The sequence below is a fragment of the Hemicordylus capensis genome, chromosome 1, assembly GCF_027244095.1.
Source record: "Hemicordylus capensis ecotype Gifberg chromosome 1, rHemCap1.1.pri, whole genome shotgun sequence".
Taxonomy (NCBI): Eukaryota; Metazoa; Chordata; class Lepidosauria; order Squamata; family Cordylidae; genus Hemicordylus; species Hemicordylus capensis.
Genome location: NC_069657.1, coordinates 367,167,577 through 367,180,000, shown reverse-complemented (window position 1 = coordinate 367,180,000; position 12,424 = coordinate 367,167,577). Strand labels below are relative to the sequence as shown.

Sequence of the window (12,424 nt, the reverse complement as noted above, 5' to 3'; positions counted from 1 at the left end):
TGATGTCAACGGTACCGTTTATGATGCTGGGAGCTTTGACATCGGCGGTCGATACCAAATCTGGAAATTTGAACAGGAATATCCCAAATTCACCATTAGCAACTGTAACACCACATTCTTATAGACCATTGTCTTTGACTCCAGCAAGGATGCCAGTCAAATCTCCCCTGCTGCTATTTGGCAGTGCAGATGGACCTTTTTTGGATCAAGGAACTGTGAGGTTCCTTATGAACATGTTGGACTCCTCCACTAATATTCCCTCTGGCTCAACCTTCCAAGGGTTTCTGAGTGGAGGTCTGGACATTGATGTGGATGTTGAGGATGACACTGTTCCTAAGACTCCATCTATGTCACCTTTTGGAGTTTATTTGACAAGGCCTGTGTTACCCTCATTTCAACCAATACAACCAGCTACAACATTTGTCACTCTGTTGACAACCAGTGCCTCAACACTGTGGAAGCCAAGTTCCATGTTTGTACCACCACAGCAGTTTGTACCACAGAGGGACCCCTTGCACACATATGGCTTCAGACACACTATGTCTCTGGCAATGCAATTGGATTTTGCAGAGTTCCAGTTATGGAAGGTGTGGTGGTTGCTGCAAGGACATTCCGCAGTACAGCCATCGCAAATTGTTCAACATCAGGCACCCCCAGTATTATCTTCCAGGTCAAGGCCTCAAGCTGCGTCCGCTGCCCCTGTGTTAACCAGGACATTCAAACAGTTCCTGCTGCTGTTCCAGTGCCTGTGGTTCCTCCTGTGCCTTTGGAGGTAGATTGCCCTCGGCATCCGCCATTGACTCCTGTAGGGGATACCCAGTCTCATCCACCGCCCCCACCAGCAGCAGAGCCTGTGCCAGTGCCAGAGCAGCCACCTGAAACGTTGGATGATTCTTATGACTCCTATGATTAATCAGATACTGATTCAAATGTTGGTGCGAGGGTGCTGGGGTATCCTTCTGACCTGCCATAAGGCGTGCCACCAAAGCCATCCACTTCGCCAAATGAAGAACTGAAGTCTTATACTAAAATGATACAGCACATGGTGGAAGTGTTGGGTCTGGAGATAAAACAACCTGCTACTGACCTTGAGGACCCTGTCTATAAAATGATGTCATTTGTGCAATCCATGCAACCTGCTGTGTTGCCAATGCTACCATTTATTACGAAGGCTGCTAAAACGGCATGGGAGATCTTACAAACCTCTACTCCAACATCAAAATGTCTAGAGAGTTTGTATTGAATACAGGAAGAGGATAACTCTTACCTCTTAAAGCATCCATTCCAAACTAATTGGTAATAGACTGTGCCTCTTCTTCGAAATCAGGTCACAGCCATACAATGCCATCAGATAAGGAAGGAAGGCGACGGTTCTATATGCTCAGCTGAGGATGTATCAACTGCAACTGTAGTTTCTGCAGTCCTTCCCGCCAAACGTTGACAGTCAACAAATGTTGCTGGATCCCCCCACCCCGTTCTGAAATCTTTGAGGTGGTGGAAAGTGAGGGACAATCTTCTTCAGGGCACCAACTTCTTTTGAAGCACCAACCCCGACATGGTGGGTAACCACAAATGCCTCTCTGTCGGGGTGTGGAGCACATTGTGGAGAACACCAGGCTCAAGTCTTATGGCCATTGAGCCAACGAAGGATGCACATCAGTTTCCTGGAGCTCATGGCAGCATATCTGGTGCTAAAATCTTTTGCACCATTGGTGCAGATTACAGTTACAAATGGACAACACAACAGTGATTGCCTATGTCAGTTGTCAAGGAGGAACAATCTCTTGTTCACTTTGTGCTCTAAGCGCACAGCTCTGGAGCTGGTGCATATCCCGGGATGTTTTCCTGATTGCCATCCATATCAAGGACATGGAGAATGCCCTAGAAGACGACTTGAGCAGGATGTTTGTGAACCAAGGACATCACGAATGGGAACTGAAATGAGTTTGTTTGGACCACTTGACCGCTCTTTGGAGCATGCTGCAGGTGGATATGTTTGCTACGGCTAAAAACAAAAAATATCCACAGTTTTGTTCGAGTGCAGGTATTGGGCAAGCATCTCTTGGGGATGCCTTTCAGCAACACAGGGGCAAAGGCCTATTGTATATGTTCCCTCCACTACCCTGTTGAGCAAGACAATATTGGTGACGCCACGGTGGCCACACCAGTCATGGTTTGCGTCATTACTCAGACTGATATGCAACACTTATTACCATCTGCCTCTGGATTCCGATCTTCTGACAAGAGACCCTGGGAAAGTATTGTACCTGGCCCTTCAGGTACTACAGTTGATGGCTTGGAGGGTCGGCTTTTAAGGAAGATTTTGTTGAACAGTTGTAAACCTTCAATGAGGAAAAGTTATGCTAGCAAATGGAAGCGCTTTGCTATTTATGCTAAGGATCGTGCCTTTAATCCTTTCTCGGCTACGTTGAATCAAGTTCTGTTGTACTTTACCAGCTTGAAGGATTCTGGTTTAGCAAAAGTGTCATTGAGGGTGCACCTTGCTGCAATTTCAGCAAAGCACAAAGGCTGGCTAGGTTGTACTGTATTTTTGCATCTGCACTGCAAAAAGTTCTTAAGAGGACTCCGTAAGCTCTATCCTCTGGTGTGCCATCCAGTGGAACAGTGGAGTTTGTCACTGGTGTTGGCGTTGTTGATGGAACCACCATTTGAGCCGCTTCATACAACAAGCCTGCGTCATTTGACACTGAAAACTGTATTCCTGATTGCTATTACTACTGCCTGTTGAGTGAGTGAGCTTACCGCTTTGAGAGCGGACACACCGTACACACAGTTCTACCCTAACAAGGTGGTTATGCATACTGATCCAAGTTTCTTACGAAAGTGGTGACCAACTTCCACTTGAATCAGAACATCATACTGCCACCATTTTTTCAAGAGCCTGCAACATGGCTGGAGAAGGCGTTGCATTCATTGGATGTCGGGAGATGCCTTCTGTATTATTTACAAAAAACACGAAGTGTACGGCGTACGAAAATGCTTTTTGTATTGTTCTTAAGGGCAAGAATAAGGGACAACCTGTTTCAAGGCAATGACTATCCCATTGATTGGTGGAGTTAATTTTCTTAGCGTACAAGTTACAGAGACATTGACCTCAGAGGGTGGTGAAGGCACACTCTACCAGGGCGTACTCTACTTCTGCTGCACATTTGTCTGGACTGCATTTCAAAGACTTGTGTGCAGCTGCAACTTGGACTACACATCTGGCATTTATAAAACACTATGCCATAAATTTGTGAATGGCTGAGGAAGTAACATTTGGAAGAGAGGTACTGAAAAGATTAATGGAATAGTGGGTGGAATGGCTGCACCCTCTGCCAGTGAGGTGGAGAAAGCTGGTTTCTCACCCATTCCTCATGATGACTATGGATCACTTCCAGATAAATAGGTTGCTTACAGGTAATGTGATCTGGAGGTGATCCGTTGTCAGTAATGAGACCCGTCCGTACCTCCCCGCTGCAGCATTATGGAAGACACGGACACAAAAACAGAAATATACCTGTTTGGACAGTTGACTTGAACAGTTGAGGATCATTTGAACTACAGGCAGTCTGCAAGGAACTGAATCAAGATGGTTCCTGACTACCAATAAAAGGAAGGCACTGAGCATGTGTACGGCAGGGAGGGGCACCAGAGAGAAGCTAATTAATCCCTCCGGAAGGTCTCTGCACAGGCGCAGTTACCCATTTCTCATGACTGACAACGGAGCACCTCCAGATCATAAGTTACAGGTAAGCAACCTGTTTTTCTCATATATTTTCTTGGGATGCCTTGTATACTCACACTGAATAATTCTAAATAAGATGGCACACAACCTTTAAACAAATTTTTAAACTTGTTAAAAGGGTTTAACTTTTTAACTTCTTCAGAAAGAAGTTTCAGTTTCAAAATTGTGTGTCCTGTAATTTTACTCTTTCATTATAGATTGCTATTCCGGATTATAATGCCTGAAACCTGAACATTCTTTTGTGAATTCAGTTGTTTTCTGTCTTGTTTTCATGACTTCTACATTCAGACATGGTTAGCGTCCGACTGCCCTGTGCTTAGAATTATATCTGTGGAATATGACACCCATCTGAGTGACTGGAAGACAAAATGTCCTGTGGAGAGCTACAGGTAACAAATGCACTCTAAGCGCGACTTGGAAAAGAAAAGAGAAACCATGTGAAGATCACGCAGCTCTTCAGAGGAGGGTGGGATTTGCTCTTTCTGTTTTGCAAATAATCTTGTATTGATATGGCATAGTGATACCAAACTTTAAAATGTTGTAAGCAACATAAATCCACATCTGCACTTGATCAAAATAATTGACCAGTCATGTTTTGATACTCAGCTTTAAGAGAGCCTTTGCAGGATGGGTCAGGTCCAGCTTTCTGAATATATGAAGCGGCTTTATCTTGAGTCACACTGTTGGTCTGTTTAGACGAAGAAGCTTTATTCCAACAGTCAGTGACTGAGATCTTTTTAAATTGGAAGTGCCAGCGATTGAGCCTAATCCTTCTAAATCCAAAGTATATGATCTACCACTGAGCTGTGGTCTCTCCCAGTATCTTTCTATGAAACAATATGAAGCAGTGGCGTTAGGTGGCAGATTCCAGAAGGAATGCTTTCTCTCCATACCAACCCTGATTTCTCTCCCTATCATTTTTAGAAGGTGATTCAGACTAGTGATGTGCACGGACCGGTCCGGGGCCTTAGAAAAGGCCTCCGGACCGGTCCAGAATTCCGGCGGTTCGGCAGGGCGGGGGATTGTGTCTTTAAGGGGGGGCGGTAGTACTTTCCCCCCGCCTCTCTACCCCCGCCTCTCTCCCCCCTCCGGTGCTGGAGTTGGCAAAAACGTTCTTGGGGCGGCAGAGTTCCTCCCTGCCGCCCCTGACCCCGTTGTTGTCTCTGTAAGGGTTAAATTAGAAAGAGCTGGCGGCACGCATGTGCCCTTCTTGGCACGCGCACTTGTTTTTGCTGCTGGCGCGCGTGCGCCACACATGGGCGTGCACGCCGCAAAGGGCGCATGCGCGCCACCAGCTCTTTCTAGTTTAACCCTTACAGAGACGACGATGGGGGCAGGGGCAGCAGGGAGGAACTCTGCCGCCCCAAGAACGTTTTTGCCAACTCCAGCGCCGGAGGGGGAAGAGCGGCGGGGGGTGGGGATAAGTACTACCACCCCACCCCCCGCTTAAAGACACACTCCTCCCAGTGCCAGACCATGCTTCTGTGGTTCCGTGCACATCCCTAATTCAGGCTTGATAAAAGCTGAATCTTTGGTTCCCAGAGTTTGGTGGCGAGCCCTACTTCTGGTGGATGGACACAATAAGTCAACACTGGCTTCTCCAGCCCTACTTACGGTTTTGGACCTGCCATCTGTAACTAATAATCTGAAGTCACCCTTAAAATTAACTCTAGTCCAGAAATGTTTAAGGCCAGCACTAGAATTTGAGCCTGTGGATTTGGGGCTTTGGATCAACATATTCGCACAGATAAAAGTTACAGGAGAATTACAACCATCTGAGACATGATTCTTGTTTTTCATCCAGCTCTTCTTACATAATGATATCTGGGAAGTTAAAGGCATCATTCCATTGGAAGATGCTACAGTTACCTATTTTTAGAAAAATATCCCATTAACCAAATTCCTTATTTCTCTGCCACTCTATCCCGCCACTGATTAAAATAATGAATAGAAGAAACGTCTATTTCTGAATTCTCTTTCCTTATAAATAAATTGTAACATTACTTTTCAACAGATTGTCTGACTGTAACCCAGATATTCCTTGGCCTGGAGAAAGATGTAAAGAGAGACTCCTCAAGAATAGTGTCAGCATAGATTCAGTCAACCAAATTTTATTCTATGACTAATGCCATGTTACAAAATGCAACCAAACACATTTATTAAAAGGACAGTAAAAGTCTGATGAAGCCACCTAATGGGGCAATGGGGAAATGACTTGACTAGCAACCCAGACTTTGCCGGTTCAAATCCCCGCTGGTATGTTTCCCAGACAATGGGAAACACCTATATCGGGCAGCAGCAACATAGGAAGATACTGAAAGGCATAACCCCTGCTAACTTGGCAAAGAGGCACCTTTTAATGTGGTGATTCCCTTTATTTAGCAGGGGGAGAGTAACTGGCCCTGTCTACCCTCAGCACAGTACCTCCAGTGACTGTTGCTGGTGTCTGCCTTATGTTTCTTTTTAGATTGTGAGCCCTCTGGAGACAGGGATCCATCTTATTTATTTGTTTATTTATTTATTATTCCTCTGTGTAAACCGCCCTGAGCCATTTTTGGAAGGGTGGTATAGAAATCAATCAATCAATAATCTCATACTGTGCAGGAGGAGGCAATGGTAAACCCCTCCTGTATTCTACCAAAGACAACCACAGGGCTCTATGGTTGCCAGGAGTCAACACCGACTCGTGGCACACTTTACTTTACTAAAAATATGATGCACACTGAATCAAGCCAATTTGTTGCCCTTACAGCTGAACAGACTGAAATCTACAAAATCCTTCCTAACGATAGCAGATTGTATGGGATATGTTGCCACCTTAGCAGAAAGTGTCAGTAAACATTCACAAGCAGTACTGGAACATTCGTATTTGCATCTCCTGCTTCCCTCTCTTTCATTCATCTGCAGGGAGTCAATTGCCTACAGGAGTACTGAGCTTCTCAAGAAACTAAAAGCTGCTGGTGTTGGAGACAGACCTCTCATATGGCTGTCACACAGCATGGGAGGCAAGTCCACTTATTTACTTTAAAAAGAAGCATTTGGTTAACTCCGTTAAAAAGAAAAAAGGGCTGAGGGTGAAACCATGGCTCCATTTCAAGGTACTGAAAAACTACTATAGGCTACACTAAAAAGTAATAGCAGGGAATAGCTGCTGTGTTAAAGCTGTCACCACAGCTATGTTTTTTGATACTTGAATGTGGCTGATGTAGAGCTCTGTTTGTCTTGAACAAAAATAAGTTACCTTATAGCTATTTTGAGGGATGGTACATAGTTTTTAAAAGTATAAACCTGGAGTTGGTTCATTTTTTTACCATCTGATTCCATCACTGGATACTTACCTAATCTTTCCCCAAAATATTTCCAGTGGTGAGATTTTAGTCCCAGTATGTAAGGTAAGACCAACGAGACGAAATGGAAATTGCACATTAATTGGTGATAGAGGGATGTGATTGTTCTGTGCATCATTTTACAAACAGTCCTGTTGCACGGATCCAATTTTAGTTCATGAATACATTTCTTGACAGGTCTTTTAGTTAAAAAGATGCTGCTAGATGCTTCCAAGGACCCTGAAATGGACTCCATTGTAAACAACACCCGAGGAATAGTCTTCTACAGTGTCCCTCATCATGGCTCACGATTGGCTGAATACTCAGTAAACGTTAGATTTCTGTTCTTTCCTTCTGTGGAAGTGAAGGAACTCAGCAAAGGTATGTTTTGTTTGCAGTAATTTGCAGTCATGTTTTGGCATATCTACATTATAAAAGTATATTGGTTTCAACAGTTGAGCCACCTAATGGCCCAGTGGAGAAATGACTTGACTAGCAAGCCAGAAGTTGCCGGCTTGAATCCTCGCTGGTATGTTTCCCAGGCTATGGGAAACACCTATATCGGGCATCATCTCATACTGTGTGGGAGATGGCAATGGTAAACCCCTCCTGTATTCTACCGAAAGACAACTACAGGGTTCTGTGGTCACCAGGAGTCGACACCAACTCAATGGTACACTTTACCTTTCAACAGTTTGTCATGGTTTCTGCCAAATAATGAGGGAGCTGAGAATTCTCCTCTAAAGATCCTAAGCCCTCCTCTCACATGTAGTTCTCTGGGGAGATGAAATAGCTGTTAATCTGTAGCAAAACTCTGGTGGGCCACTTTGGTTTCAGTAATGTGAAAATGTGTTCAACCAAGATCTTGCACTTCAAGAGAGTATGGATGTCTCTAACTTCAGTGAAGCACATGTATGTAAATATCAGGTGATCAAGGATTAGATGATAAACCAAGTGTTGCATGTACGAGACTAACATTAATCTCTCTGAAGTAAGACTTTATAGAGGAAGTGTCTTTCTGAACTTGAAATAATTTTTCTAAGGTATATCTTTCATATATACTATAGGCAAAGTCTTGTGTGCTGGAATAATTTATAGTTTATATGGTCCAAAATATATATTTAAGGGTTTTTTCCTTCTTCCTCTAGATTCTCCAGCCCTTAAAGCACTGAATGACGACTTCGTCTCATTTGCTAAGGACAAGAACTTTCCTGTTTTGAGTTTTGCAGAAACACTGCCAACGCAAGTTGGTAGAATGTTGAGAATCCATATTGTACCTGTGGAATCTGCAGGTCTGACATCCTCAGTCTTCCTCTCTTAAAAAATTTGCTAGCACCCATGATCTAGTAAGATCTAGCCATGGGTGTTTTGTGATATAAAGACCCAGAAATAGGTAGAAAATGTGGTATGAAAAATAAACCTTTAAAATTGACTTCTGTCTGACAGAGAGATGGATGAACGGCCTTTGTAGTCCAGCATCTAAATAAGCCAGTCGCTCAATTCTCTCCTTCCCTGCTTATTAAAGATTGTTAAAATTTGAGCACTTTAAATTTTCACTAGCACCATAAAAATGTAGTAGTACACAATTTCCAGATATCATTAAATAGAGTCCTAGAGAATCTGGGGTGGGAAGCTAGATGTACTATGGATGTGCAGAACAGTTCACGGTTAGAACATTCTGACCACAAACCAGGCTGTTTTGAGTGTTCTGAGCTCGAGACGGAATGACCCCGTTCTGCGTCAGAACGTTCGAAACATTCTGAATGCCATTTTGGACTCCTAAATGTTCTTCTGGCCAATGTGTGTGCATGGCAGCCATTTGCATGGTCAGTACCACCACGCAAATGGCTGCCGCCTGTGCGCAGAGGCCAAAAGAGCACCATTTTGGAGAAACACTAGCAGTAGCTACTGGAGGGAGATTATTGTATTCTGGGTTGAATACAGGGTTAGCTGCTATGCCTCTTCTATAAATATAAGAACCCTCACTTTAACAGGTGTCTCTTTGCCCAATCAATGCAAATACCCACCAGTACCCAGTCTGTTCTTAGAATTTGTAGAAAATATAGCAAGATCTCTTTCAGTAGATTTTTATTTTATTCCAGTGTATCTACTATCTACTCTTTCAGACTGCACAGTAAGACACAGGTGGTGCAGGACCCTGTGTGTGTGTGTGTGTTAAAGCTCTTTCGGGGCTATTGCAGAACGTAGCATTTCTGCTCCAGTGCAAAGCTGCACAAACGCGGTAGCATGACACTCACTTTTTGCAATAGGCATCATATTGCACAACTGTGTTTACACAACTTTACATTGGAGCGGAACTGCTGTGTTCTGCAACAGCCTCAACACAGCTTACACACATGCAGCAATGTATATTTAGGAAACTGTGTAAGATGTGGCCAGGTGCAGCATAGTATATTGATATTTGTCCTTTCCTTGACATTTTAATGTAGCTTGGATTTTTTTCTTTTTACAGATTTAGGCATTGGAGAACTCATTCCAGTAGAAGTTAGCCACCTGAATATTTGCAAACCAAAAAACAAGGACTCTTTCCTCTACCAGCATACCCTGAAGTTTATTCAAGATACTTTAGCAAAAGATCTGGGGAACTGAAGAACAGCTCCTGATGCAATTCCAGCAAACTTGTGTTGAAACTGCTGGGCTTACAGGGGTGCTAAGGCACATCAAGTGGTGTTGCTGGCAGATTTTTGCAATATACTTAAGAGAGGAAACTTCATAAAGCACAGTACATAGATTTCATATGCCAATGCCACGATACCTTTGTTTTCCTTAATGGTTTTGTTTACGCTTGCCTGCAAATGTAGCACAGGAAAGTTATCATCCAAAACCTAGCAAATATCTTTTTTACCCCAGGAGTCTTTTTTTCCTATTTGGATGCCACTGTGCCCAAGAACACTCACGCTGCACTCAGTCTATAACAAAATCTTGGCCAGCCCCATGCATTGGTGGGGAGAGTGGATATTAGATAAGCACAGGCTGGAACTTCATGCAAGGGAGTGCTGTAGGGATCAAATGCACTGGAATGAAGCATCTGGCCTCCCACCGTAGGAGCCATGGGGTTATGTCCTTTCACATTTGAGACCAAAAGTACTACACTATCTTATGATAAGAGCTGCCTTAAAACAAACAGGCAAATGTGACAAAAGGTCTGATGCTGTTTCTACAGTGACAATTGAACCTGCAGGTTCAAACTTTACAAACAAGTGCCTCCACTTGTAGATTGTGTTGCTGCTTGTGTTCACTAGGAAGTAGGCAAACAGGGTTGTTCTCTAAAGGATTCTGGTTCAATGTATTACTCCCATGGTGACTGATTTTCTGCATTCATCTTCAGTCAAAATGTTGAGTGGAGGAATGAAGCTTTGCTAATTTATCCTGCATGAAAAGACTGCAGAATAAAAGCAGAGAACCTTCTTAAACCTTTACCATCATTGTGATAGTTTAGAATATAGTAGTAGTCACCACCTAAAATATTCTGAATCGCAAGCCTTCAATTTAAGGCCAATATAAACTCAATAAAATGGAAGAAAAACAAATCCACAGTTCATTTGCCTTTTGCAGCCAAAATGGGAACTCAACAATGCTACTATAATGAGCTAGTGTACTGCCATATACAGCAAAGATTTGTTTAATTGTTGGCACTGTCTGAAGCAGGTAATTCCACTGTGCTCCCAACATGGGCAAAGCATGTAAGGTTAGCAACTCTGGTCTGATTTATATTGTAATATTTGTGCAATGATGAACTAAATAGTGTTGTATATATCATTTTCAAATAAAACCAGAAAAGTCTTATTGCAGAGAAACCACTGTGAGGTGCAATTTCATAGGCTTAAAAGTCAGTTTATTTGATTGATTGTAAAATATTGCTTGCTGCCTACTCTAGAGTAATATACCTTAAGGCAGTGGTTCCCAACCTGGGTGGGGTCCTCTATATGTTGCTGAACTATACCTTCCATCATCCCCAGCTACGTATGTGCAGTATAAGATCTTGAACATTCTGTGCTAAGCTTGAGTATCCGTCTGAAGATATCTGATGTAGTTTCATCTTGGAAAAGGTCCAATAACTGCACTGCCTAGGATCCCCATGTCTGTCATTTTGGTTAAAAGAAGAGCCTTACTGGATCAGACCTGAGGGCCATCTGAGAGGAAGAGTGAGACAGATATAACAAGTAATCATAGCATAGCTTTCCGCATGCCTCCACGATCAGCACAAGGTGGAGCTGGCAGCTGGGTTGTCAGCCCTATTGAAAATGACTATTCTACTTTCGTCAGTATAAAGAAGAATCAGCTACTTTCCTGAGTCAAATAGTAATCGATATTGGTCCATCCCTCCCTTCTATTATGTAAAATCTGTATGAACAAGATGGCAGAATAGAGTTTGACCCAGTTCACACAAGATCTTGGGTTGCTTTTGACTCACAGAAGTCGATCTCCATGAGCATAATGTATAATGGTAGTTAACCAACTGCTGACAAATAGTGAGTTGTGATGGCTTAGGGCAACTATTTTCAGTTATTGGAGGAGCGCATCCCTGTGAGCAACATAACATCTTGCAGCTCTGGGAAGGAAAACGTAAACTGTTAATCAGTCCAGCCCTGCTTTGCATTAAGCTCACGTGTTTCATGAAGACCAGTATCCTTGGGGAAGAGTTGTACTGGAGCCTCCTCTTTGAAAGAAGTTGATTGGCCAAAGGAGCTAAGCAAGATAAACTGTAATCACTCCTCTGCTTGCTTCTTAGCCCTTCTGGCAGTCCTGCTAAAATTCTTGAAAGGCTAGTTCACACATCTGAAGCATCTGATCTTTCCTTGCTTGATTACTCAATACTTGGTGACCTATAGTTGCACATGTAAATTATTTATTTATTTAAAACATTTATATACCACCCAAAACGTAAGTCTCTGGGCAAAACAATAAAAACAGAGAAAAATATTAAAACATCACAACAATTAAAATTTAAAATGTTAACACTATTAAAAACAATTAAAACCTCAAATTGTTGCATGAGAACTATTGTGCGGAATATTTTATATCAAATGTGTGAAGATTTGTGTGGCTAAGTTGACATCATGTAATTAATTTGTGATAGGGCATTCACACATGAGTCACTTGATGCTACAGATTTTGACTAAGAAACATACATTAGCAAACTGGTCCTAAGCCAAGATAGTTTACAAGGTGCCTGGATGAGAAATGGCACGAAAAACAGTATATAAGCACCATCACAGTTAATTGAGTCTTTCTCTCCTTCCCACACTGAGTGATTATATGCATGCTTATATGATGCAACAAGTATAAATATATATATTGACAGCATTTTTTGTGTTTCTAGTTTTGC

General features: G+C 42.7%; 1 protein-coding gene across 4 annotated transcripts in view; it reads left to right on the top strand.

Moving 5' to 3' along the window:
* Positions 1 to 12,312, top strand: part of SERAC1 (serine active site containing 1) — a 39,390-nt gene extending 27,078 nt beyond the window's left edge. For 2 of the 4 annotated variants that reach the window (XM_053294105.1, XM_053294074.1), the window contains 5 exons: positions 4,037 to 4,137; positions 6,656 to 6,753; positions 7,273 to 7,455; positions 8,223 to 8,366; positions 9,548 to 12,312. In XM_053294105.1, the coding sequence (XP_053150080.1) occupies positions 4,037 to 4,137; positions 6,656 to 6,753; positions 7,273 to 7,455; positions 8,223 to 8,366; positions 9,548 to 9,684 (663 nt within the window). In that variant the 3' untranslated portion in view covers positions 9,685 to 12,312. The remainder of the gene's footprint in view (positions 1 to 4,036; positions 4,138 to 6,655; positions 6,754 to 7,272; positions 7,456 to 8,222; positions 8,367 to 9,547) is intronic. The other 2 variants (XM_053294095.1, XM_053294085.1) reach the window with 2 other exon arrangements.
* The last annotated feature ends 112 nt before the right edge of the window (positions 12,313 to 12,424 follow it).